The following is a 24,751-nucleotide window of genomic DNA, read 5'->3' as shown; positions in this document are numbered from 1 at the left end:
ATTATATAGTTCAACTTGGCTACATCGATATTTATTAGAATTGAACTTGAACCAAAACCCGACTCAACACTAACCCGAACCCAAATGTACCATCTTGCACCCATCCAAACCCAAATCAACACAACCCGAACCTAAAATTGAACCCGATCTGATTTTAACTCGAATTGAACCCGACCTATATCCAAAAAGGTGAACGATCCGTTATAGCTTGAACTGAAATTGATCCGACCTGAACATGATCTGAAGTTAGATTGACCCGACATGATAAACTGATTGTGATTTAACCCGAGATCTAATTTGACCTGACCCGACCCAAACCCGACTTGAATACCCGAATTGACAGCTCTTGATCGTAGCTCCTAAGGATTTTTGAAGTTTTGCCACACATATGAACAAACGATAGATACATTAAAATGGCATTAAGTTGGAAATGGATAGCTAGGATAACCAATGGTCTCATTAAACTTTGTTAATTCCAAATAGCTGAATTCGTTCTACTCTGAAAGAGCATGTAACTGAAGGGTTTTAAAGTAATCAGCAAGAATTTCGTAAAGTTCCCATAAATAAAACGAATTTGGACTGTGTAAGATACTAAGATGAAGCGTTAAGAATTTTAAAACTGTGTTAACTACTCATTAATCATAATGCATAGGAAAACTGTAGTAATAAAAGCTTATAGTTTTCTGTATACTTTGGTAGTAGCATTTAATCAAGCTAGCCCTATATAATGGACCAACTCATTCTCTTCAGCTTACTCACAAGAACTCAGCCAAATAGCCAAAAAAAATGGGAACTCCACCCATCCAACACATCAATCAAGACTCAGCCACCAAAGTCAAGCTTGAATCAGCAAAAAATCTAGTGAGTTTGAAAGTTCAAGCAGGGGATGATCATGAAGTTTACTACAGAGTGAAGCGCGATTTTCCTTTATGTCACGTAAAACTCGACTACTGCAACCGCCTTGGTCTTGAATATGGAGTTGTTCGTTTCGTGTATGGTAAAGCTGAGGTTCCAGGTGCTAAAACTCCTGATGATCTTATGATGAAGAATGGATGTACCATTAATACTTGGGTTGACAAGATTGGGGGCTGATATGTGATAATAACAAATTTTCAAGTTTATGGGAATGAAGGGACTTGCTTTAGTTATTTTGCTGGTTTGTCTTGTTTTATTTGCTTTCATCTTTCCTTTTGTACATATGGTTTAATCATGACGTGCTATGGTACTACTTAGAAGTAATGGATAAATAAAAGCTACGGAGTATTTTCTTAACCTCTCTAATATTCAAATACGTCTAATGATCTCTTTGATGTCTTTTGATCTCTTCATTGCACCCCCTCCCCCTAGGGTTTCAAAGTTAGCACATTATTCCGCATGTGTAATATCCTTCCAAACAGGTAACGGCCTTAAGCTAGACAATGTAACAAAGTATCTTTCATGGGTAGAATGCGTTATCTTGGTTTAATTATGTAGACAACAAACAAAATAAAAAAGACTTATTTGTAACACATTAATCGTAAATATGGTTGATTGATAATTTAGTAACTGATACGGATTATTAGCCTATGTGATGCATGGAATAGTTCTTTTTTGACAGAAAATGGCAAAAGTGGAGGAATATGCATCGACTCTACATTAGACTAATTTAAAGTATGATGCAATTACTTAGCAACTTCTCAGAAAGATTAAAATTAAACACAATATAATACTACTTGGTAACTTCTCAGAGAGTTCAAATGAAAACACAAAATTATGCGACTATTTCTGCTGAATATGAAAGCAGAGCAAAGCAAATGGAAACAGCAATCACCAGTTTATACAACAGATGAAAAAGCAATACTCCGTATTTAGAATTTCAACCATCACAGCATTAAATAAAAATAAATGAACTAAAAAGAAGAAAAAAAGTGTCCTATAAAGTCTTTAAAAGACAGTTGTGAAGTTGTTGAATCTGTGAACAAATATTGATATTCCGTGATCATGTAGAGAAATTTTGAAGTCCATCCATATGAATTTTTAAACCAAAATCGTAATCGTAATCAACAGATGAATAAGACCAGCGCTTCACCCGCAGCTTTTAATACAAAAAAAGGCATACATTTACCACGATACGAAATTCCCGTTTTATACTTAAGACCTATACACACCACAGTTTGGAACTGAATACAAGCATTCACATTCCAAAGCGCCAGCAAATAAATGCGAGATTCTACCAAGAACAGTTAAAAAGTCTGGACTATTATAAAGATGGAAATCAACATTAGGAACGGATGTATTCGAGACCGACTATAGCAAATATATTTCACCCAAGCTTCCAACCAAAACACCCCAAAAACCCCTCCCCCCGTAATAAAGGGAACTAGTGAACTAGTTCTTCGCACAATTGAAGCCATGACAAACTGACAACACTATGATAAGGATCAGTGCAATGATGATACCCAGCACGATAAGCTTGATCTTCATGTTCTGAAGCCACATCTTCCTCCTCATCTGTGTTCCTTGTTGCCTGAAATCTTGTGCCTACATAAAATACACGAAGGAATACAATCATCAATGAAACAAAATTACACGAGGATAATTTAAAGAATGTACTCAGACATCAATCAACAATTTACAGTATACTTCACACCCCATTTTAGCAAAAGGGTAGTAGCCCTTCACACCCCATTAGCAAAAGGGTAGTAGCACTGTTGCATCAACAAATGTAGTTTTAGGACATTAGATTGAAAGGGTTAAAACTATCACCAACCTGTGAACGGAGATTTTCTGTCTTATCAACAAGAAGCTCAATCTTCTCACCACGATCTAGAACCTGTTCAAAAAGGAAAGCAATGATTAACGTTCAAGTTCCAAGCAAACACAAGTTAAAAATTAAAAATACTAGTATATATAACGTGCCCAATTATTCCACAGCATCAAAATTGTTCAACTGGGAGCAACAATCGTGTCCAATGTAATATGTCATACAGTATACCATGTGACAGTACAATAAGATTTACAGACCAGTTTTACTACATCATCTCCATGCCATTATTCTAGACAAGGTATAGAAGCAACAGCACAACGATGAAGAAAATCAAACTCAAACCATTTGTTCCTGTCCCAAACCATTACTGCCACCAGCCATTAACATGTTAATAATCATATAAAGTCTTATACGGTTATACCTTCTCAATATTTTCCATCATCACTCCCTTGACTTCTGATATCTGAGCCTGCACCTTCGCAAGCTTGTTCATCTCCTCTGGGTGATCAACACAGTATTGCATGTGCTCCTTCAGTTTAGGCCTAATGAACACACAGATGTTAGCATGTGTACAGTGTACCTAATATTCAGGAGATAGATGAAAATATCCTGAACAAGAAATCTACCCAAAATCTTTGTTCAAGCTTTTTGCTTGTGCAGTAGCAGCTTTTCCACCCCCATATCTTTTGTTAAAATCATCCTTCACTCGCTCCAAGAATGCCATTGGAATCTGCCTTCCAACAGATTCAACTGCAACTACACAAAAAGCTGCAACATCCAAAATATGGGTGAATTTCAGGCCCTAACAGAGTAACAGGTACAATAATGTGGGCAGACTAGATAAGAAGCAGCAATATGATATTCCATGCCCCATTAAAAAACACACACAAAACTGAAGCTAGATTTGAAACATGCAATGGTTTTATATCACAATTCTGAAGTGAGGGTCTAAGGAGTAAAACGCATAAGAAGCCCCTTCATAAAGATAGTAGGCTCAAGTTCTCAACTTGCATGTTATTGGCTTAATTAGCTTAATAATTCATATCTACATACAGAAAGAATGACCCTTCAAAGGCTCTAGGACAGGCTCCACCATCTTTAAAACTCATTCAAGCAAGACGGTTCCTGAAAACTACTTACCTTCTTGACCAGCACATGCAATGATGGGAATTTATCGTACACGTACTTCAAAGATACATTACAATACATCACTCATAAGTCCAACCTAATGCATTAGCAAGAGCTCAAAACTAACTGAATATAGCAAAAGAAATTTTGCAAAACTTAAAGAAGCCTAAGATCTTCCCAAAAGTCTATCAGACTATTTTGAAAAATAAATTTAATCGCCCAACCCCAAGTCTCATCCAGGAAGAACCAGATTGCCAAACGATAGTGTAGACAAGTTTCAGTCAATACTCAACAATTCATTTAACTGAAGAAAGCAAGCAGTACTAACAGCAATTGCTTTGGCTAAAAATAGATTCACCAAAACTCCTACAGTCTAAAAAGGTAATAAGGAAACCCAAGAGCTAAATATTTCAAATCCTTTGAGATAATAGTACCATCTAGTGGCCACTGGGCCTAGCAAATCCTTGAGAAATAATAGAGGCAAGTTGCCACACTTCAGCTTACTTCCCAAAAATACTAGTATGCACTAAAAATATACAGCAGCTCACACACCACAACCTGAAGACAACAAGATTAACAACCAATCCATTTCTTCTTATACCAGCTTCCCTCTAATCCTCGAAAAAATCTAAAGCAAACAATGCCATCTCAAGCTCATTCAGAACACATGCACAAATTGCTGATATCAATGAGCAAGTTATTTCTGCGTAATCGTACCAAGCCAAAGCATTTTTTCTAGCTATGAACAACATTATATTCAAAATTCACTTACGAAATGATCCCAAACTAGCAACCTTTCCCTCCCTCAAAATAGGACCAATTTTGGTATCTCAAGTTCAAGCACCACTAAAGCCTAAACTCCAAAAACAACATAACTAAGTGGGTAAGATGAAAATTCACATCAAAAACACCTTCAACTCCCAATTTTAGCAAATATTGGCATCAAATCTAGATTACCAATTTCTCAAGCAAACCATACCCAAATTACTTGGACATAGAAAATCCCATCTGGAATCCCCTCATAAGAAGGCCCTCATCAAAAGTACCGCAGCTCTAACCCACAATATGAATGAAACATCATCGGCCATGACTAGATCAAACAGCAAAATCTTCAGTTTTCGACAACAACTAAATCTGAAATCCGATAGATCAATTGCGACTTCAAGGTAAAAAGAACTACAAACACCCAGAAAACCCTAGATACATCAGATTTACATCAAATATTCCCAAATCGAAGAATCCAACACACACCCTTCACTCAAAATCCAAAACCCACAAAAAAAACTCCATAGAATTACCCCAGATTTCCTCTTTAAAAACTCAGCAAAAGAAAAATCCAGCTCAAATCCAACACTAAGAACCCCAAAACTCAACAGATCAAAACCAATTCAAACAATCACACCAAACATACATAAAAACGAACAAAACACCCAGAAAAAAGGGGGAGAGAGAAAAGAGAATTAGGGAAACATACTGAAGCCATCGGAGACGAGGAAGTTGAAGGTATGACCATCGCAGTTGTAGGTAAACTTGTTGTTGGTAGCTGGAAGTTTCTGGAGACATTGAGATGCGATGCTTGTGAAATTACCAGTAAACTCCGTGTACTCTGCTAGAATCACCGTACCTCTTGCTACAAAACTGTAGATCAGATTTTGTTGCCCCATTATCTTTCTCTCTCCTCAATCTAACACGGATCTTTGCTGTTTTTAGAGAGAGAAAGTGAGGAACGAAATACCCAGTACGGTTTAGATGAAGTTAGAGAGAGAAATGAAGAAATTTGCAGAGATTGAAGAAGAAGATGGTTGAGACTTTTAGAGAGAGAAAGGAAAGGGTAAGAGAGAGAGAGAAGGAGATTGGAAATTTAAACCCTTATTTTTTGATTTTAGGGACTTTTTGAGTTTTGAAGGCATCTAATTTTTCTTCAATTGTTTTTTTTTAAAAATTATTATTTTTTATTCATTTTTACTTTTTTTCTTAAATTATGGAAATTTTATTACCAGTAATCCAGTATTAGGGAGGAGTGAGATAAGCAAAGAAGGCATTTTCTGATTTTTGGGTCCAGACGGCGCCGTTTTGGTGGGGAGGGTCGAGGGATTATTGTTGACGAGTCATGTTAATTTCAAATCTATAATTTGTTCATCAAACTTCGAACCCATAGATTACTTTATTTTCAAATTTTCGAATTTAGAATCTAAATGTAGAAAAAATTGGATTGGACTTTTTTTTAGTAGATATAAAGATATAGAATCAAATGAATTACGACTTAAATCATTCGTAAAAGAACAATAAAAATAAATTTAGCCCATTTTAATTGGAAAAAATAAGCTTAGGAGAACTGGAGATTACGCAGAAAATTTAGAAGTTACATGTGTTATCGTATTAGAAACATTTTAATGGCGATTATTTTTTTATACATTTACCTCTCTTTCAAATAATGTGAAATTTAAGTGGTTGTTTAGATTACAAATTTCATTTCCTTTTTTTTTTTTTATTGAAACAAACCCACAAGAGGCTACTCAGAGAGAAAAAAACAGCCAAAGCAAGTTCAACAATGCTATTAGGGATTACATTCGTCCACAAATTTCATTTCCTAATCTAAATAAGTTGATAATATAACATAGGAAGTGAAATTTACCTTGCCCCTTTAAGGTTAAGGTGAATTAAACATCCTATGTGAAAAAGAAATTACTACATGTCTACATCCAACCAAATAAAGTGTGGCAAAATTTCATATACATACATTGTAACTTCATAAGGAATACTTCCAAAATCTAACCAAATAAGCATTAAATGCATAACTAAGCTTCCGATAATATACTGATATAGAGCAATGTACTCCTTTTGTTTTAAAATATTTGCTCCATTTCTTCATGCGAGGAGTTTTAAGAGAATTTGAAAAAAGTAATAAAATATAATGGTTGTGGGGTTATGGCCTGTTCTCATTGACTGAACTCAGCTGAACTGAACCGAACTGAACTGAACTCAGCTGAACTGAACTGAACTGAAATGAAATGAATATTTTATAAGAGAAGGAAATTGGGAGCTAACTGAACTGAACTGAGCTGAATTTCAACGTAAGAGAACATGCCCTTAGTATAAGATAAATTGGAGGAGAGAGAAGCTGAAGGTAATGAAATATGGAGTATAATTTTATAGGGCTTCACTAGTTGATAACAATAAATTAAATATTGTAAAAACTTTTATAATAAGAAAATAGAGCAAATATTTATAAACGACCAAAAATGAAAAATAAAGTTAAGTATTAAAAAACGGAGGTAGTATAGAAATATACTTGTACATGATTCAAACGCAAACGGTAAAATATAATCATAGGGAGTAGGGCGTGTGGAGTTGATTAAAGTAAGGGTGAAGGGGACAATGTCGGTGTAAGATGGGCTTTTGTTGGTGTTTAGTCTTCCAACAATCGATGGGTGGAAGTAGTAGTGTGGATCCCCCTACCTACAAAAATCATACAAGTACTCTACATGTGTTAGCTAATCTTTCATTATTGATTTAATATGAAATATAATTTCACATTAGATTGAGTTCTCAATTTAAAAATTGCTATGTACTATTGTACACGTAATATGTATACATTTAATAGTACATATTATAAGTTGATAGTATTAATAAAATACACTCCACATATAGTTTGCAAGACAAAATTAATGTAACTAAATCTTGCATTATACTGTGGACTAATATAAGTATGTAACATGAGGTTGTTTGTTTTTTTTTTTTTTTTTTTTTTTTTTTTTTTTTTGAGGACGAATTTCATTTTTCTTTCAAAATTCAGATTCACTTACAAAATACAAATATAGAGTACGTGTAATAGTATACAATTAATATAACTCATAATATTATACATTAAGCATAAAAGCTTTTAAGAGTGGATCCTGTTTTATTTTAGAAAACGTTACTTAACCTAACTCATACTCCATTTATAGTACTTTAATATTCCACATTTTCACCTTCCACCTTTCTTTTCTTTGGAAAGGAAGCTTTGCTTCTTTGCTAAGTTTGAACGTAATATAACTCATACGTAGTATAAGATTTTGTAAATTACATCATTTAGTTTAGTTTAAGCTAATAAATTGATGCAACGTATGAGTTATATAAATAATGAAGTTGCTCATGCCGAATTTGTTTTTGTTTGTAATAAAAATTACATGTGCATGCAATATACATGAAGTCAAGTTCCCAATCTTGTAAAAAAACTTCACGTCTCAAATATGCAGCCTCTTTATTTTTTTAAAATAATATATTAAGCAATATTCATGTTCTCATTTCAAAACATAATACTTGTATAACAAAGAATACTTACAAATACAATTTTTCGGATTTTTGTTACAAGTATTAAATGTGGTACTGAGCATATTATTGAGGTAGATTAGAGGGGTTACGAGGATCTTCACTATACGTACAACTATGGTCATTTTTTGGCTCATAAAATACGAGTATGTGCAAAAAAATACCTTGATAGTACCGTGTATAAAGTACAATCGGGTGTACTTTAAGAAAATGTCATACGACTATACGAGTACAAAGTACTAGGAATCTACATCTATCTGCCTATAAGGCTATAAGACCAGAATTGATGGTTATAGTCTATGATAATGATAATAATTTCTATTTAAAATATAAGTCCAGGAATGTATTTCAGATAAGAATAAGTCCATCTAGATGTTCAATGATAGATTGCATATACAACCAGTGAAATGTCAATTTAAAAATGGTCAAAAACAAACCACATTTTTTATTGGTTGTTGATAAGTTCTGGAGTCGACATCATTGTTATGTGGGACATAAATGAATTATACCCAAAGTTGTAAAACACAGTAAGATTCCAAAGATCAATCTACACAAAATTTCAACCATGAGTGACCTTTGTGAAAGCCAAAGCCAAAATATTATGGACGGAATTGACTCTTACTGTCGTTTCAAAGGCCGCTGCAACCCAAACGTACCATGGGTATAGGGGAGGGGGAATTGAACTTTATGAAAGCCGAAGAAGCCACAATAGCCACGGGATGGGCAACAAGAGTATGGGACTCACCTCTCCCATCAGCGTCGTTAGGATCTCAGATACAGAATTTGAATAGCTATGATCACTATGTAATGCACCTTCACTGGGTACATTTCAAATATAATGTGACAAGAATGCCAGGCAAACTCGACAAAGGTGCTACATAAGCTAAGGGTATAGTCAAATCAAACAACAATCCTCAGATTGATTAAGATGAGTTAAAGTCTTGGTTATACCACAAATCATTCAGCAAATCAAACAAAAGTCGTGCTTTTAAATTTTGATAGGTCACTTGAACCATACAAAGATCAATGATACTCTCTTGCATTGCCCCACTGTCGGACTAGAGTCTGAATCCAATTAGCCTTGCTTCCAACTGTCAAACAAAAAAAAATAAACAAGTGATTCCAACTACGCAAAAACATCTATACAGAACTCTCCAACACAGAGGTGATTGATCAATAAGACAATAACATAAGAGCATGGAGTATTAGAGTACATGATATAGGATACACTTTTCGAAGACACAATGCCTAACTATGTAAAGCTTATGCTAAATTGAATCAAGCAAAATGTTTAAAATCAGGACACTGCAGTTCGCGGGCATTATCAAGGGTAAAAATCAAACTGGACTATCAAGATACAATCAGGAAACAGTTGGAAGCAAAAAAACAGCTAGAACCAGTGCACTGAAGCCCCATGTGACAGAAACAGCAAGAATGATTACTTATAATTAGTAGCTCATGATAAGATTTATAAAAGCCTAATTCAGACAGAATGAAAAAGTGAAATGGCCTTATATGTGACAGCGGAAGGCTATGCATAATAGAAATCCATCACTTGAGTAAAAATCCAGAGTCCCACTTACCATGGGATAGACACAATTGACACCTTGACAGTAGGCTAAGGCATGTATTTTTGAGAAAATCTCCCTAAATAAGACTTTTTTCCAAGTGAAAAAATGAGACTTTTTCTCAAGTTAACTGTGTGTTTTGATAAAGGAGGAAGGAAAAGAAGGGGAGGAGGAGAAGAGGAAGGGAGGGAAAAGGAGCGGAGGGAAGAACGGTGAGTTTTCCTTCCAAATTTCTCCATTGTTGGAGGGATCAATTTCCTACAATTTAATCCCTCCATTTCTCTCCTCTCCAATTCTCTTCCTTCCTTATTTGTTATCCAAATGAAAGATACCCCATCTCTCCATTTCCCTTCCCTTCCTTTTCCCTCCATTTCCTTCAATCCAAACACACCATAAATCTGTATTCATAGAAGTACAAACACTAGAATCACAAGAAAGCCGGGACCTGATTGTCCTACATTCTGCTACTGAAACGCAACTTTATATGGTAGTAAACATGAAAAAAATGATCCAATAAGACCCAATTGAGTAATATGGATGAGTGGATGACATGTAAACTGAATGCTATTTAAACACGGTATAATTTCTTAGCCATGGACTGAAAACAATGATACATAGAATGGAAAAAGAAATTGAATAGGAAGAGGTGGTTGAAAGACTAGAAAGTATCTATCTTTTGCTCAACCAACAAACGCTGATAATGGATAAAATGTCCATACCGGCATACCCACATTCCACAATGTCCAACAGCAAGAATAGCAAGCATCAAATTGATAAAAAAAGGCTCCCCAGTTCTCCAAAATCAGAGAACATAAACTTTAACTTAAAAGGCTAGGTAATTGCAGATCACAAAATTGTTGGCATGTCTCACCATTGCTGATATTGTAATGGCAAGTTAGATTTGGCAATAAGACGAAAAATTCAAAGGGCAAGAAATTATTGTTGTTACGTAACATTCCTTTTACTAAGAAACATACAATTGCTGTCCTGAGGGCCAGGAGTCTGAACAAAATCATTGGTTGGCCATGAGTATCATCAATGTTTCCAATCAATATATTGTCATCAGTACAGTCACATACTCACATCAATTCACCATTGTTTTGAACATTCCAGGAGTTGCAAGACTTACAATTGGCACTCCTTAAGTCCTAATCGACTTTTATATCAGTAAATCAACAACTGATAGCTAAAGAAAATCAACGGAGAACATACATAACGATATGGAAATTTAAATGACTTCTATAGCTACAAAAACCTTCCTTTACAACGATAACACTTCAAAAAGTATGACAGGTAAAGCAAAGAATTGCATGTTTTTTTATCAGTTATCACACTCTGGCTCAACACTTCAAATGACCCAATGCAATAGCTCAATCACATGATCCATTCAACAGAAGTTTAAAGCTTTCAAATCACCAGCTTACATATCACGAAAAACGACAGAGAGCAGAACAGAACTGCTTAACATAAAACACCTACTTTGAATAGATCATATAGAGCTATCATATCAATTCCAAATTCATTTCCAGGCCACCAACAAAATTAAAGGCATAATTCATACAAATTAATGTCCAAGACTAAGAAAAATTAAATGCAATTTACTGACTCCTCAATTCAACAAAAGAATTAAAGAATCCCAACAAACTCAAAACATAACTTTTATTCTTCAGAAATTTGCATAATTTAAAAATCATACTTCCCATAATTAGGTCTTGTGTACAAGAGAGGTATATTGTACTAACTCTTTACCCCAAAATCATATACAAGTACCAGCTAAATTTACTTCGTATATGATTTGAGGCGACTAAACATGTTGTATACAATACACCCGTTCAACACAAAAACAAAACACAACCCAATATCAATGAAAGAGAAAAAAAGGACAAGCATACTACCATTAGCTTCAAAATTGATCATTTGCTGGCAACTTCTTGTGGGGTTTTAGCATTGATAGAGATTGCATGAAGACCAGACTGAAGTTCATCAGCTAAAAGATCATACACCATACGATGTCGTTTAACAAGATTTTGACCCTCAAATTTAGGGGAAACAATCTTCAAATTGAAGTGAGTTTCACCACCACTGTAATCAGCTTCTCTCATTGCAGCATGACCAGCATGTTGATGGGAAACATCTTCAATTTCAAGAACACTTGCTTCTAATGTTGATTGTAGCTTCGTCCTCATTCGATTTGCCCTTGATGCTAATGCGCCCATATTCATTACTCCTCTTGAACCCATCAAATTTTCTCTCTTTTTATCGATGAATTCCTGAAAAACAAGCCAAATAATCAACGAAAATAATAAAATTTAGGGTAGTTTTCTGGGTTTGGATTAGTTTGATTGTTTGCTAAAGTAAGATGAAAAACAATCAAAATAAAATCTCAATTTTTGCTGAATTTTTTACAAGGATGATTTTTAGGAAAAGGTTGCGAGGGTTCTTTACCTTGGTTCTGCTCGTCTGTTGTTAGGATAACAAACTAGCCCAAACAAGGTTATAAGCAGATTTTCCAAATACTGTATTTTTTACGAGTATTTCAGTATTTGTGGATGTATCAGGGTCAGCTTGGCATGTTATTTTCGGCTTTGGGCGGACCGGGGTCCTACTGCTTAGTGATAAAGATTGAGAGCATATGTAAAATAAAATTGTAGAATCACTAAGTTTACGAGAAATAAATTATCTCATACGTACATCAAATTCATTAAAATTTAAGCCTTTTGCGATTTTAGGGAGCATCCAATACAATATTGTTCGAAGTAATACATATGGTAAGAATAAGGGGAAGATAAGAAAGTATAGGGCATGCATCAACTCCAATTAACATTTAGGTGAAGTCGTTCATCAGCATCATCATAGAAGTATGTTACAAGTCCCTTATGTGCATAAAAAATTAGCATGAACTTTTTTCTATTTACTTGCAAGTTTCCTCTTGACTCTGATGTATTTATCATATGAACACATTTTACCTGCCCAGTTTCTTTTTTGGATAAAACTCATTGCTACCCCTGATACAAAGCCACACAACATAACCTTTTACAATGGCGAAGCATTACATAAGAAAATGGAAGTGACGGCTTGCATTATAAAAACTCACAGCAATGCCATGAAGATCAATCAACACTTTGCATGTCTGAGCTGCAAGCATATCAGGTCAACAAAGCAAGCACGCACAACAAAGAATCACAGGGAGCAAAACTCAGGAACTGAAAGGTCAAACAGTTCCCAAAAAACTGTTCTATGAATACATGGCTGTACATTAAAAACACATTTGTACAAAATCCCGCCAGAGGTTTTACAATGATCTCCTCGCTAATTACTCTTAATATTAGCATCATCTGATATTGTTTCCACTGATGAAGCATCGCTATCAATTACGATGAGGTTATTAGCCAAATCTGGTTTATTAGTCAAGGGGTTGCCATACTGACGACTCAAAGGGTGTAGAGAAGCAGGATTAATATTGACTGGATTCTTCCCTTTACAGGTTGTACCCGCAGTTTCTGGAAATGCATGGACAAGCCGATGTCCTCCCATTGGAGGAAGAGTTGAAATTGGGGGTAGAGGTGGATCCAATGGCCTTGAGGGAGTGCTGATCGGATCTTTAAGCCAATGAGGTAAACAATTGTTCATACCTAAGGCCATAGCTGGAACATCAGATGATACACCTCTAATCATAACACTAGCCTGGACATTGTTGAACAAGTAACTACCAACACTACTAGCCATAGTTACATGCTTATGGGCTTGAGCAATCCCATAACTCAGAGGGCTGTTTCTTGAAAAGAAAGCATCATTTTTAGCATACATATCTCCTAGAGAAAGCTGAGTCTCAGCTGCAACATTCTCTCTCCTAACACCAGTCCCATGACAGCCAACAGGACCATGGCAGTGTAAGTTGTAAGCATCTTGTGGCTTCAGGTTTCTACTTGAAGGTATATGTTGCCCACTGAACAACTTGTACTGTTCTCGTCCCCACTGACCCTCTAGGTCTGCTGCTGTTCTCCATGGAGCAAAGCGCAACCTTGGATCTAGTAGCATAGCATGCCAATTACCCCTTCCATGCCGCCTCAAACCAATCCAAAGAGAATCCAACTCCTCATCTGACCACATATCTGGACAGGGCTCAAACTTGTCCAATGAGATGTTCCTATTTCCCCTCAGAGAAGTAGCTTTAGTATTAATACTATCAAGTAATAATTTGTGTCTTACAGATGCCTGGTCAGGAAATGACTGAACTGGATTCTGCTTGTAATCACAGGTTCTGAAATTACAATTCTGGAATAGGTGTTTTGTGGGGGCATCCTTGGAAGTTTGACCTTCATGTATTGGCCCCGTGGGCAGGGATGATCCTAGTACAGTCGAAGCTTGTCTTTGACTATCTAAAACACAAGCAACATTTTGCTGAGCTTTGCTGTGACCATTCTCAAAAAGAGTCCTTGACGGAGTGATATGACTAGTTTTCATATCTTCTGCAAATAGCTGCAAGCAATGCAGAATGACAGGCATTATTATCTTATTAGAAACATAATAGCAGATGAGCACACAAGTGTGGAGAGAAAACAACAAATGAACAAATAAGAGAAGTGCTTATAAATTTATATTTTTTAGAAATACTCTTCCTTTCCTAACCTGCAGACAAGTGGTTTTGGGTTTAATTTTCGTCCTGATTGAGGTATGAACACCTTTAGCTGAATCATCCACTTGACCACTGTCATCTCCAAACAATTCAAAACCCTTGCTCTTCATATGCCCATCCTGCGCAACTTTTTCACTATTTCTGACCGTGGAGGAATCCTGAATTATATCTGAAGCCTCCTCTTGAACATAAGATTCTGGAACCACGTTGCAATCAATTACACAAGCACCTGGACACAGATTCAAATTTAGCATGGAACTTCAAATTCAAACCTAATCTAAACTTACCATTTTTCAGAACACAACATGCAGAAAAAGCTTACAGACCTGCCAAATTTCCAGTAAGTATTACAGTAAGCCAAAGTATCAACAGACAGGATTCTTAGAATTTAGACCTATATCCACAGTACTACAAAATAGTAAAAAAGAGGTTGAGGTACCAGGAGGACGAGAGAGGTCCAATGAATTTGAGCGACCACACATATGTTCCACTCTCTTGGCAGCACTATTTTTCAAGTCGGAGGAATCACTTGTGAGTTGAGAGTCACCACTGGAAGCTCGACGTTGGGATACAGGCAGCTCATCTGTTTTGCAGGCTAAATTACAGGAGGGGGCCTCAGTTTCATCATATGATGAGCACCTAACATCATCCTTCTGAAGGCTAGTACTTCCTATCACATCAAAATAATGAAATGCAGATGCAATCGATCCAGATGTCTTAACTGCAGCTTGTTTATCAGGTGAGGTGTCCACAACCAAGTCTTCCTGGGAATTACTTGTTTTCTCAGTTTGCCTCATGCTGCCATTGAATATTACAGCTAATTAAGCATGCAAAAACAGCTCTAAATAGGAAGTGAACAAATGAAGAATAACAAACATTTTACATACATCAGATTATCTGCACAAGATTGTCCACAAGAACATGAAGAATCTTTTATTTCATTGCTACTGATCTGTTACACAATTAGTAGAAAAGCATTAGCCACTATCTAAAACCATCATGATATGAACAGAAAGATTCAAATGTAATTCAGGAAAGTATAATATATCAGGATAAGCTGGCGATCAACCTAAGAGAAAGACATTCAGCTAAAAGCAATGTTACCAGCATATCATTGCTCCAACCCTCTCTCACAAACACCCTCAGCCCCTCAGGTTGTCAGATGAAACGGCTGGCCCACAAGAAACAAATAGTCTAGGTTCTAAAATATCTAATATATACGTCCTCCGTTTCTATTTACCTGACCCATAGCCTTTGGCGCAACATTTTTTGGAGATGAGAGAGAATTTGTAGTTGGTGCACATGGTTTACCTTATTACCACCGATTGTTGTCCCACAATTCCACATGCACTTTATATGGGTAATTTAGAGAATTTGTCTGCTAAAAGCTTGCCAAATATAGTAAAGGTCAAGTAATATGACATTTCCCATTTTAGGAATGTTAATCAAGTATATAGCAACGGAGGAAGTAGATCTTAAATCTTCCCAGATAGGAGTAATCCAGAAGTAATTTAGTGGAATTAGGGAGCTAGCATGAGTGACAACTTTGTCAGCCGAATTGACAAAAACCTAAACAGGCATGACAATATAGCACTAAGCAGCATAAAATCAGCAGTTAGTTTAAGAGAATCGGCAATCTTGAAAATTTTATACACCAAGAAGTCATGAGTTGGCAAACATCATGACACAACATAATCCAGACACGAAAAATTGGTTACGTATTGTATATTCAAATATAACAAATTGGTTTTTAGTGTCAGGTTTTCCAGTCCGTTTAGAGCAAAATGGTTGGTGTAACGAAACTATCAAATAGTTTATATTTTGACGTGACAGCAAACCTGAGTACCTGACACAACACCAGGCTATACACTATTTACCAATTCAACTGGCTAGGTTCAGAGAGCACACGAACCAGCAACGATCAACAAATAGTCTGACTTGCAAAAAAACAGGAACAAAGGTATAGAAAAACAAGGCAACCCACTTGTGATTCTGGCCAACACCAAACCCTTATAACCTTTTTATGCCTGGAAATGGAGTACTAAAAGTATATATGTGTCCCGTTATTGATAATTGTGCCATTTCATCTACATCCACAAATAATATTTAGTTATTTACTCATAATTGATTTTATGTTGGTGATGTGCCCAAAACGATAAGAGGCGGGTTACAAAATGAGACACAAATTGGAAAATATGCCCCTAATCAGTTCAGGGCTTCAGATAGTAGAAATAAAACAAACAAAATTAGCCAATCCCTCTCAGAAAGATGACCAAGTCCTCTCTATATAGACCACAAACAGCTATGACCTACTGAACTAAAACATAAAGATACCAGAACAAAAACCATGACCACAATGATAAGATTGATTACTATCATCCAGATTTCCTACAGGCTGTATTTCAAGATGTAGAAAGAATTTACAGAGGAACTTACTTTATCACAGCTTTGACAAGGCATATTCATATTTTCAACATCATTGCTTTTGATTTTCATATCCAAAGATCTCTCAACTAGACTGTTATCCTTTGATGCCACTTCACATGTACAAGAGGGAACAGGCCCTGAGTCACACTCTTTGATGACTGTGTCTCGTTCTCTAAACGGGAACTTGGTACAAATATCTGCAACACACTCATCTGCTTTCCTTTTCAGCCTTCTACTGAAAGTACGAAAGGGTACACTAGATTTTCCTTTTGCAACTTCGGTTTTACACAAATCACTCTGTTTAGAAAGTGTATTAGATTCCTTCTCCACTGATTGAGAAACCGAACCATCCTGCATGCATTGCTCAACATCCAGATAGCTGGAGTGAAGTGAACAAGAATATTTCTTAATGGAATTCGAGGTTTCTCCTAGAGACACTTCAGCAGAAATATGTTCGCCTGATGTTTTGAAGGTCTTGTCACCAGGCAACTCATGGGAGGCAAGTACCGTTTTTGTAGTGTCGGTTGTATCAGATCTTTGAACATCATACTCCTCTCCAAGTCTATTTGAATTGTTGAGTGCAGGAGACAAACAAGCAGCAGGCATTTCTTCCCCATGACAGACATGCTGTATACACATATAGTCAGGCAACTAGGAAAAGAGAAAAAAAAAAAAGTATTTCCCTTTTTCTTACCCTGGCAAGCACACACATACACACAAACAATGACGACAAAGGCAACGGAAAATCATGATTTCTAATAGAACATAAATTACCAGCAAAAGGAAATTTATAAACAACCTGAAGCTGGAAATCTGTGTGCTGTTTATTAGAGGGTTCAAGACAGCTTCGACGGTCCATAGTGCAGTCCACGTCATGGCAATTAACACTCTTGCAATTCTGCATGAAAAATTGGACTTTTAGGCAAAAAGATACCATTTTCCAACATGAAGCAATATATTTCAGTTAGAGGGCAAATTTATTATGCCTTCATTAATAAGCCTCTTCAAAACACCATTAAGGATGTTAGCAAGACAGTGACACACTGACACCAGTGATATAAATAGCAACAAAGGTATGAAGCCTAGACGATCTTATGAGAGATCATATGGTGCAGTTGCTGATGCAAAAATGGAAGCAATGGGCCAACTTCTGACTTTCTGAGAGCTAACATTAAGCCAAGAGATTATTCAGCAAGGAATAGCCCAAGGACCTATATGTTTAGTACTTTAGCTTAAAGGATTTCACCAAGATACATAATAGTGAAAACACATGGGACAATGTTTGGCATGAACATTTATACCAACAATTAGAAGGAAAAGTAAGGAAAGTGTGCAAGACACTAATCTATTCGTGTTTTACAATTGAAATAAAAATTTCTTTTCCCAATTTCCAGTTCATTATTACACAATACTAATCTAAATGCCTCGTAAATCAGCCAACATGTTAAAACAGTTGTTCTCACCTTTAAAACTTTTTCTGGACTCTTGATCTTCTCGTTGGGGGCATCCTGATGTTTGTCCTCTTGAACATCCAAAGAAAAATCAGCAGAGACATCCGCATGCCCAACACCAGAGCATGAAGATAAGCGCTTCCGCTTATATGTGAAAATTACTTTTGCAATAGACATCTAAGCTTTCCACACAAGATTCTACCACAAAAACTGATGTTCTGTAAAACAGAAATTGTAAACAAATCCGAGCTCTTCTGTACCACTTGGAATCACATCATTATATGATCGTACCATAAATATTCTGCACAGTTCAGAAGTCAACACAAGGATATCAGAAGATTCGCCAAATTCCAAAGCTGGGATCTCAATAACAAAATCACTAAAATATAAAAGCAAAAATACACTACACAGCAGATAGCAATATCTTAATTGATCAAAAAGCACGTTTTGTATAATCTTAGCACAACCGTATACTCCTGAATCCCTAATTATTTGTTGGTCAACACAGAGGTAAACAACCAATAATTATATCATCACAATAGAACAGCAAGAGGATGATGCGCAAGGTATGGAAAGCATATAAGTGATATAACTCATGTAAAGCTCTCATTACTGCCAATTATAGGTTGATAAATCATGTATACACCTATATAAAGTGTCTCAAATGGTTAAACAAAGAAATTGAAGTGGTGATACACTGCAGCAGAAAAGATTCCTATGTTGAAATATAAATTCCATGCAAACAAGTTTTACATCAAAATATTTAATCTCCTTTCTTTCAGCTTTTCCATACCATACTGATGCCATGTGCATTGCATAGCCCTAATATGTATCCAAAAGAGAAAAGACCAAGACTGCAGTGCCAGAGTCTCAAGATGGCTCATTTATTTACCAGTGCATAGAATTATTTGCAAAAAAAGGGAGCCTCACAAGTCGGGTGGATGGGCACATGAGAAATGTCACAGCAGGTCACAAACATCAAACATAAACGAACATTTCACTGCCATAATAAATTAGCAAATATCGATAAAGCCTATTCGCACAGATAAATTAGTTGGCAATTACTTCTTGTGTAGAGAAAACAACAAATGAGGCGATCATAAATAGCTCCCACAAGCTCTATTTTAAGTTCTCCACCGCCAAAACTTCATAAGCTAGCTTAATCAAGAGAACTAACAGCTAAGAACCTTTCCAACTTATTCAACTAAAGGCATTCACTTCATCCTTAGGCCAAACCATTCCCCAAACATCAAATGCCATTCCGTCCAAAAGGTCATGCCAAAATGAGAAATGTTTTCCGGCATTCACACATTTCAGCATCTTCCTTACAATGCTATCTTCACCACAAGCTCGTGAAACTCACACAGTCACACACAACCAAAATTTCATATGCTAGCTAAAATGAGTATATCAAACAGAATGCTAAAAGCTAAGAAGCTTTCGAAATCTTCAAACTTTTACTTTAGGGCATATACCACACCCTTGGGCCAAAAAATTCCCACAAGCATCAAAGTCATTTACTTCAAAGGCCATGCCAGATGAAGAAGAGGCGCGCTACAATTCCGCCTCTTCCTCATTAAATCATCAATTTGAAGCAAGAACTACACTTCTATAATAGTTAATGACACAACTTTATCTAAATCCTTGAAACCCTCATAATGCCCTTTCACAAGAATCACAGCAAATGATAAAACATAATGTTGATGCTTGAAAAACCTCAAATTTACTCATACTTTCCTCTAATTCCCCATCATTAAATTCCAACTCCCAGTTCAATAAATTCCCAAATTAAACTCAAACCCACTTTTTTCCTCCCAATTGTAATTCAAATTCATCTTTCTAACTAACCCAATTCCAAATTTCTCAAAACTACACAAATGAGCTACAGAATCAAACCCAAACAAACACCAAATTAACACAACATTAACAATCATAATACAACACAGAACAACAACAAAACAAATTAAAACAAACATGATATAATTAAAATTAAATTAAATTAAAAAATCGGAAAATAATTGAATAAAGTACTTACAGAAGCAGAATCTACAAAGATAAAGAGGAGAGAGAAAATAAAATTAAATAATTGTAAAAAAATAAAAAACCAAAAATGGGGAATAAAATTGGGGAAGAAGAAGAGAAAATCCAGCACCGTCTTAAAGTTTCTCTCTCCTCCTGTTGTAGTTTCTCTCTCTAAAATGGTAATGAAGGAGTTCTTGGGTTTGTCTACTGCACCACTCCTTTTCTTATTATGGCACATTCCATTTAATTTTTTGTCAGTTTATTTAATTTAATATATTTATTATAACTAAAATTGAAAAGGAAATACTGTACTGTACGAAAATACAGAAGAGTAGTATCCAGTATATTGAAGGATACGTCATTTCGAAAAAGTGGGACCCAATTGTGTATGTTTCTCTCTCATGTTTCACTTGTTTCTTTTCAAGGTTTCTCTCTCTTCTGGGAAATCTGTGCTTATATTTTGTTTCTCTCTCCTCTCTTTTTCTTTCTTCCTTTGCGTGTGGAAGTGTGAAACAGTGTTTAAAGAAGATAGATTTGCAAACATTTGCCTGGATGTTGATTGTTGACTGTGAAAATGTTGAAATACTACTCAAAATGTCTATGGGCTTGTGCGTTTTGACAAGAGCTGGACATGGGACGGCCGATATGATAAATGTTCTATTTAGACACAAGTATGGCTCGACTATCAATTGGTTATCGGTGCAGTGATGATTGAGATTGCATTTAGTAGAGAAGACTCGTATTTTATCCCACATTACTCGTAACAATTGGGAGGAGACTGGAAACTCATTATTTACTTAGAACTGATCCCCAATCCTAATTAGCCCAAATGATGAAACGGGTGGAATGCCCAAAAAAAAAGTATGGCTCGACTTAAGAGATGCATACGCTAGTCAAATAGGAGTTGTGCACTTTATTTTCAAAATGGCTCATTAGCATGGCACAACATGTGTGTTAAGTTCAGAAATTCTTGGTCTCTACCTACTTGAGTTTCCACCTATTTTGTTTTTAGCAAGCCTTTTTATTTTTTATTTTTTTTTCACCCTATGTAGAGTTTAAGTTAGGCTCAAGTAGGTAGAGACCAAGAATTTCTTGGGTTAGGTTATGTATAGACTCCATGTATGAAAAAATGACATGAATTCAATACCACAACTTATGGAACATGAGAAATGTTGGCACGATATGGAATGACTTGTGTAGACGTGTAGTTGTATTAAACTCTAGTTTGGACCTTTTTGTTTCCAATTCTCTCTTTTATATGTAATCTTGTTCTCCTTGACTTGTTTTAGATACTTTGTTTGAAGAAATTTTGAAAAATATAATTATGATAATATTAGTGGATAATCTTTCAAATAAACCAACATTTTAGATGTGCAACACATGCAAGTGTGTTTATTTCGACAAACTAAATTTGTTTGCATTTGAATTAGGAAAATTTGAATTTTGGTACCTCGAAAATGACCCTCATTGGATTTTCGCACCCGTTTAAAATTTTTTATTTATTTTGGTACCCATCAAAGTGTAAAATTATAGGTTTTGGTACTTCTGTTTGGTTAAGTTTTCCGTTAGTGGTTCCGTTATGTTTGGATAAGTTTTAATATTATACTACCTCTAATCAAATTAACTTACACACTTATCAAGTATCAACCTTTTGCATTTTTAGTGATGTGCATTAAACCACAATATGGGATACTAGCAATTAGGGTAAACCTAATTCGATAAAGATTTGATCTTTTCGACTTAAAAGAGAAGAAAAGCAACGTAAATTTGGATCTTTTTGAAAGAAAAGCAACGTTTTGAAATAATTTGATTCCCTCGAACTAACTCGCAATTTTCATATTTTCATAAACTCAATCAATCTCTCTCTTCTCATCAACAAAAACAAATATATTATAGGCATACAATCCCATGCTTGATAGGATAAACAAATCTAAAAGATAAAATTAAATCCTAACACTCTAATAATAAAAAAATAATTTTTCCAAATCTTTATCCTGAATAAATCATATTAATACGATAAAATAAATCCCAAAAGAAATTAATCAAGAATCTTAAATTATTAATACTTGATCTGCATCATTTAGAGCTTCTTTTAACTTTGATCATTACATCATTTTGCTAAGGTAGAAGAACTCATATGTTATCTTATAAATTGATGTTCAATTAAAATTAAAATAGTAATTTTATAAAATCAAGTGTGCTTATTAATAGAATAGTTTAAATAATAATTTCATGTATAAGCATTATGTGTAAACAATTGTGCTCGATCAAACTAGTGAGTAAGGTCGAACTAGGTCAAATATAATAATTAATCAATACCGATATCATTCCGGAAAAGTTCTATCACGTATAAGATCTTATAATATGAATTAAGGAGTATTAATAATGTGGCTTATTGTTGGCCACTGTTCAAAGTTGCATTGGTTTATTGTTGGCTAGTACCACTACCTAGTGACCTATATTAACTTTTGACATTTCTGTTTAGTGCTGAAGATAGAGCCACTTGTAAATATTAGTGTAGTGTCTTACTGTATAAATTACTTATACTTCATAAGTGTGACATAGTTTTCAAGTTTGACTAGTTACTATATTTGTATACTATTTTTTATTCTTTTTTTTAGTTTTATTTTTTTTTGACAGATATATTTGTAAGCTACTCGTATATTATAAGTTAAAATGGACCTAACTTGAGTGTTAGATTAGTCAAATGTATTTTGTTATATTAGTTAAATGAGATTTTGTTATGATATTGAAGAATAGTATGAGAAGACATGGTCACGTACTATACTTTATAATTACTATACTCCCTCCGTCCCCAAATGATAGTCCCTTATGGGCAAAAATCACGGGAATTAAGAAACTTAAATAAAAGTAGTAAAATTACATTGAAAATATAAATTTACATTGGGTATGTAAAATAGGAGAGAGAGAAAGTAATAAAAGTACATTGAAAAACAAAATTTACATGGGAAAATTAAATTTGCACAAATATTGTTGTAATTGGAGGAAATTTTGATAAAAAATTAATATTAATGGTACTTGAAAAAAGCAAATGGGACTATCAATTTGGGACTAAAAATAGGCCATAAGGGACTATTATTTGGAGACGAAGGGAGTAATTTTTAATTATAATATATATTCTATTTCTGATTAAGATTAGTACTGTGTTCATAAGTTGAATTATTCTATGAAATTATAGAAGCCTACTATATTATCATATTGATTATTGTATAGGGGTATAGTTTTATAGCTCACATACTAAATATACTAAACCATCAACATCTCAATAATTAATTGAAGGCCAAAAACACAACATTTTGCAAGCCACTTGACCCTTTTTGAACTTCCGAAAACTTATTAATTACAGACTTACAGTACAACTTTTTAAACTATGGGGTCATTTGGTTGACCTTTTCATATAATGTACTTTTTGTAAATTAATTTCATAGAAATGGAAAATAAGTTTCATTCACTTAAAATTGGAGTGACTAGTTGATTAAGTAAGCAACTTTTTCAATATTTAACTTGTACGAAGTATGTTTTTGTCAATCAAATAATTAACATTCATATTTAAATATTTAAATATCCGTATTTCAAAACTTTACTTCTGATAAGGCGAAAAGAATAAAAGAAAACAATTCCAAAATTTATTTATTATTATATACGTACGTAATTGTAAATTTGAGTTTTCTTTTGCTACTCAGTATGTACTTTATATTATTCTACAATTTTGATGTACTCATGTACCAATTACATTTGTGATTTATCAAATTATGCTCAATTGCTTAGATTATTACGTAGTAGATAAATCAACAATTGCTTTACAACATTTAAGATTTGCCATAGAATTACCCTTAGATATTCAACAAAATACCAAGATATACCTTTATTCTCTCTCTCTTTATATATATATATATATATATATATATATATATATATATACTACTTATATATAGTCCGTCGTAAATTCATAATTGATACGGAGTATATACTCTTGAGCACCCTTCAATAGAAGCCTAGCTTGAAGCAAAGTTTGGTGGAGTTAGTGGGGAACTCACCTTGTGACTTTGAGGTCACGAGTTCGAACCCCACCAACTACAAATTGCTTGGGAGTAGAGGGATTCCCTTACCTCCCCCCCTCTACTCTCAAGCGATGACCTGCTGAGCTAGGCTGGCTAACCTTTGAGAGGTGCCGCCTCAGCAAGGCCCTTCTTCTTACTCCTTACAAAAAAAAAAAAAAAAATAATAATAATAAAAAAATAGTTGCCTAACTAATTTAAAATGGTATTTGGAGTTGATAATTATTATTCCTTCTTTATTGTAAGTGACAAGCCAACTCCTTTTTAGGTCACTTTAATTTCCAAATTCTACATCATTCTTCCCCTCAAATGTTGCTTTTTGTTTCTCCTTTAGTTCAAACCAATGGAGCACTGCATCATGGCCTCATGAGCTCGCAGATCGC

The 24,751-nt window shown here is 34.9% G+C and overlaps 2 protein-coding genes and 1 long non-coding RNA gene across 4 annotated transcripts; all 3 read right to left on the bottom strand.

Annotated features, from left to right (window-relative positions):
* Window positions 1-2,075: 2,075 nt before the first annotated feature.
* Window positions 2,076-5,752, bottom strand: LOC145603716 (vesicle-associated membrane protein 721). The gene is made up of 5 exons (XM_081659682.1): window positions 5,349-5,752; window positions 3,373-3,514; window positions 3,168-3,288; window positions 2,750-2,812; window positions 2,076-2,520 (listed from the first exon to the last, which is right to left on the bottom strand). Exons 1-5 carry the CDS (start codon window positions 5,536-5,538, stop codon window positions 2,368-2,370), a joined length of 669 nt encoding a protein of 222 aa, XP_081515808.1. The 5' UTR covers window positions 5,539-5,752; the 3' UTR covers window positions 2,076-2,367.
* A 3,325-nt stretch (window positions 5,753-9,077) lies between these two features.
* Window positions 9,078-12,267, bottom strand: LOC145605139 (uncharacterized). The gene is made up of 3 exons (XR_014105007.1): window positions 12,199-12,267; window positions 11,649-12,023; window positions 9,078-9,276 (listed from the first exon to the last, which is right to left on the bottom strand). It is a non-coding gene; the product is annotated as an uncharacterized LOC145605139 (long non-coding RNA).
* Window positions 12,268-12,802: 535 nt separating this feature from the next.
* LOC145603457 (uncharacterized) lies at window positions 12,803-20,642 on the bottom strand. 2 transcript variants are annotated; one of them, XM_081659370.1, is made up of 8 exons: window positions 20,303-20,642; window positions 18,280-18,568; window positions 17,616-17,714; window positions 16,826-17,443; window positions 15,277-15,341; window positions 14,829-15,187; window positions 14,383-14,618; window positions 12,803-14,232 (listed from the first exon to the last, which is right to left on the bottom strand). In XM_081659370.1, exons 2-8 carry the CDS (start codon window positions 18,442-18,444, stop codon window positions 13,063-13,065), a joined length of 2,712 nt encoding a protein of 903 aa, XP_081515496.1. In that variant the 5' UTR covers window positions 18,445-18,568; window positions 20,303-20,642; the 3' UTR covers window positions 12,803-13,062. The 2 variants fall into 2 exon arrangements, with proteins under 2 accessions (XP_081515496.1, XP_081515497.1); XM_081659371.1 differs by having other exon boundaries at window positions 20,420-20,642.
* Between the last annotated feature and the right edge of the window lie 4,109 nt (window positions 20,643-24,751).

This window comes from Chenopodium album, chromosome 22, assembly GCF_948465745.1.
Source record: "Chenopodium album chromosome 22, dcCheAlbu1.1, whole genome shotgun sequence".
Taxonomy (NCBI): Eukaryota; Viridiplantae; Streptophyta; class Magnoliopsida; order Caryophyllales; family Amaranthaceae; genus Chenopodium; species Chenopodium album.
This window is presented reverse-complemented; position numbering and strand designations above follow the sequence as displayed.

What these genes read in the sequence shown, in the direction of transcription:
- LOC145603716 (XM_081659682.1), bottom strand. Translation starts at nt 5,538, where the DNA reads ATGGGGCAACAAAATCTGATCTACAGTTTTGTAGCAAGAGGTACGGTG. An exon ending in CCTCGTCTCCGATGGCTTCA is followed by an intron (nt 3,515 to 5,348) that starts GTATGTTTCCCT and finishes TGGATGTTGCAG; the next exon opens with CTTTTTGTGTAGTTGCAGTT. An exon ending in CAGAAAATCTCCGTTCACAG is followed by an intron (nt 2,521 to 2,749) that starts GTTGGTGATAGT and finishes TATTTTATGTAG; the next exon opens with GCACAAGATTTCAGGCAACA.
- LOC145603457 (XM_081659370.1), bottom strand. Translation starts at nt 18,444, where the DNA reads ATGTCTATTGCAAAAGTAATTTTCACATATAAGCGGAAGCGCTTATCT. An exon ending in GTCCAGAAAAAGTTTTAAAG is followed by an intron (nt 17,715 to 18,279) that starts GTGAGAACAACT and finishes TTTTTCATGCAG; the next exon opens with AATTGCAAGAGTGTTAATTG. An exon ending in CCAAAACCACTTGTCTGCAG is followed by an intron (nt 14,233 to 14,382) that starts GTTAGGAAAGGA and finishes CATTGCTTGCAG; the next exon opens with CTATTTGCAGAAGATATGAA.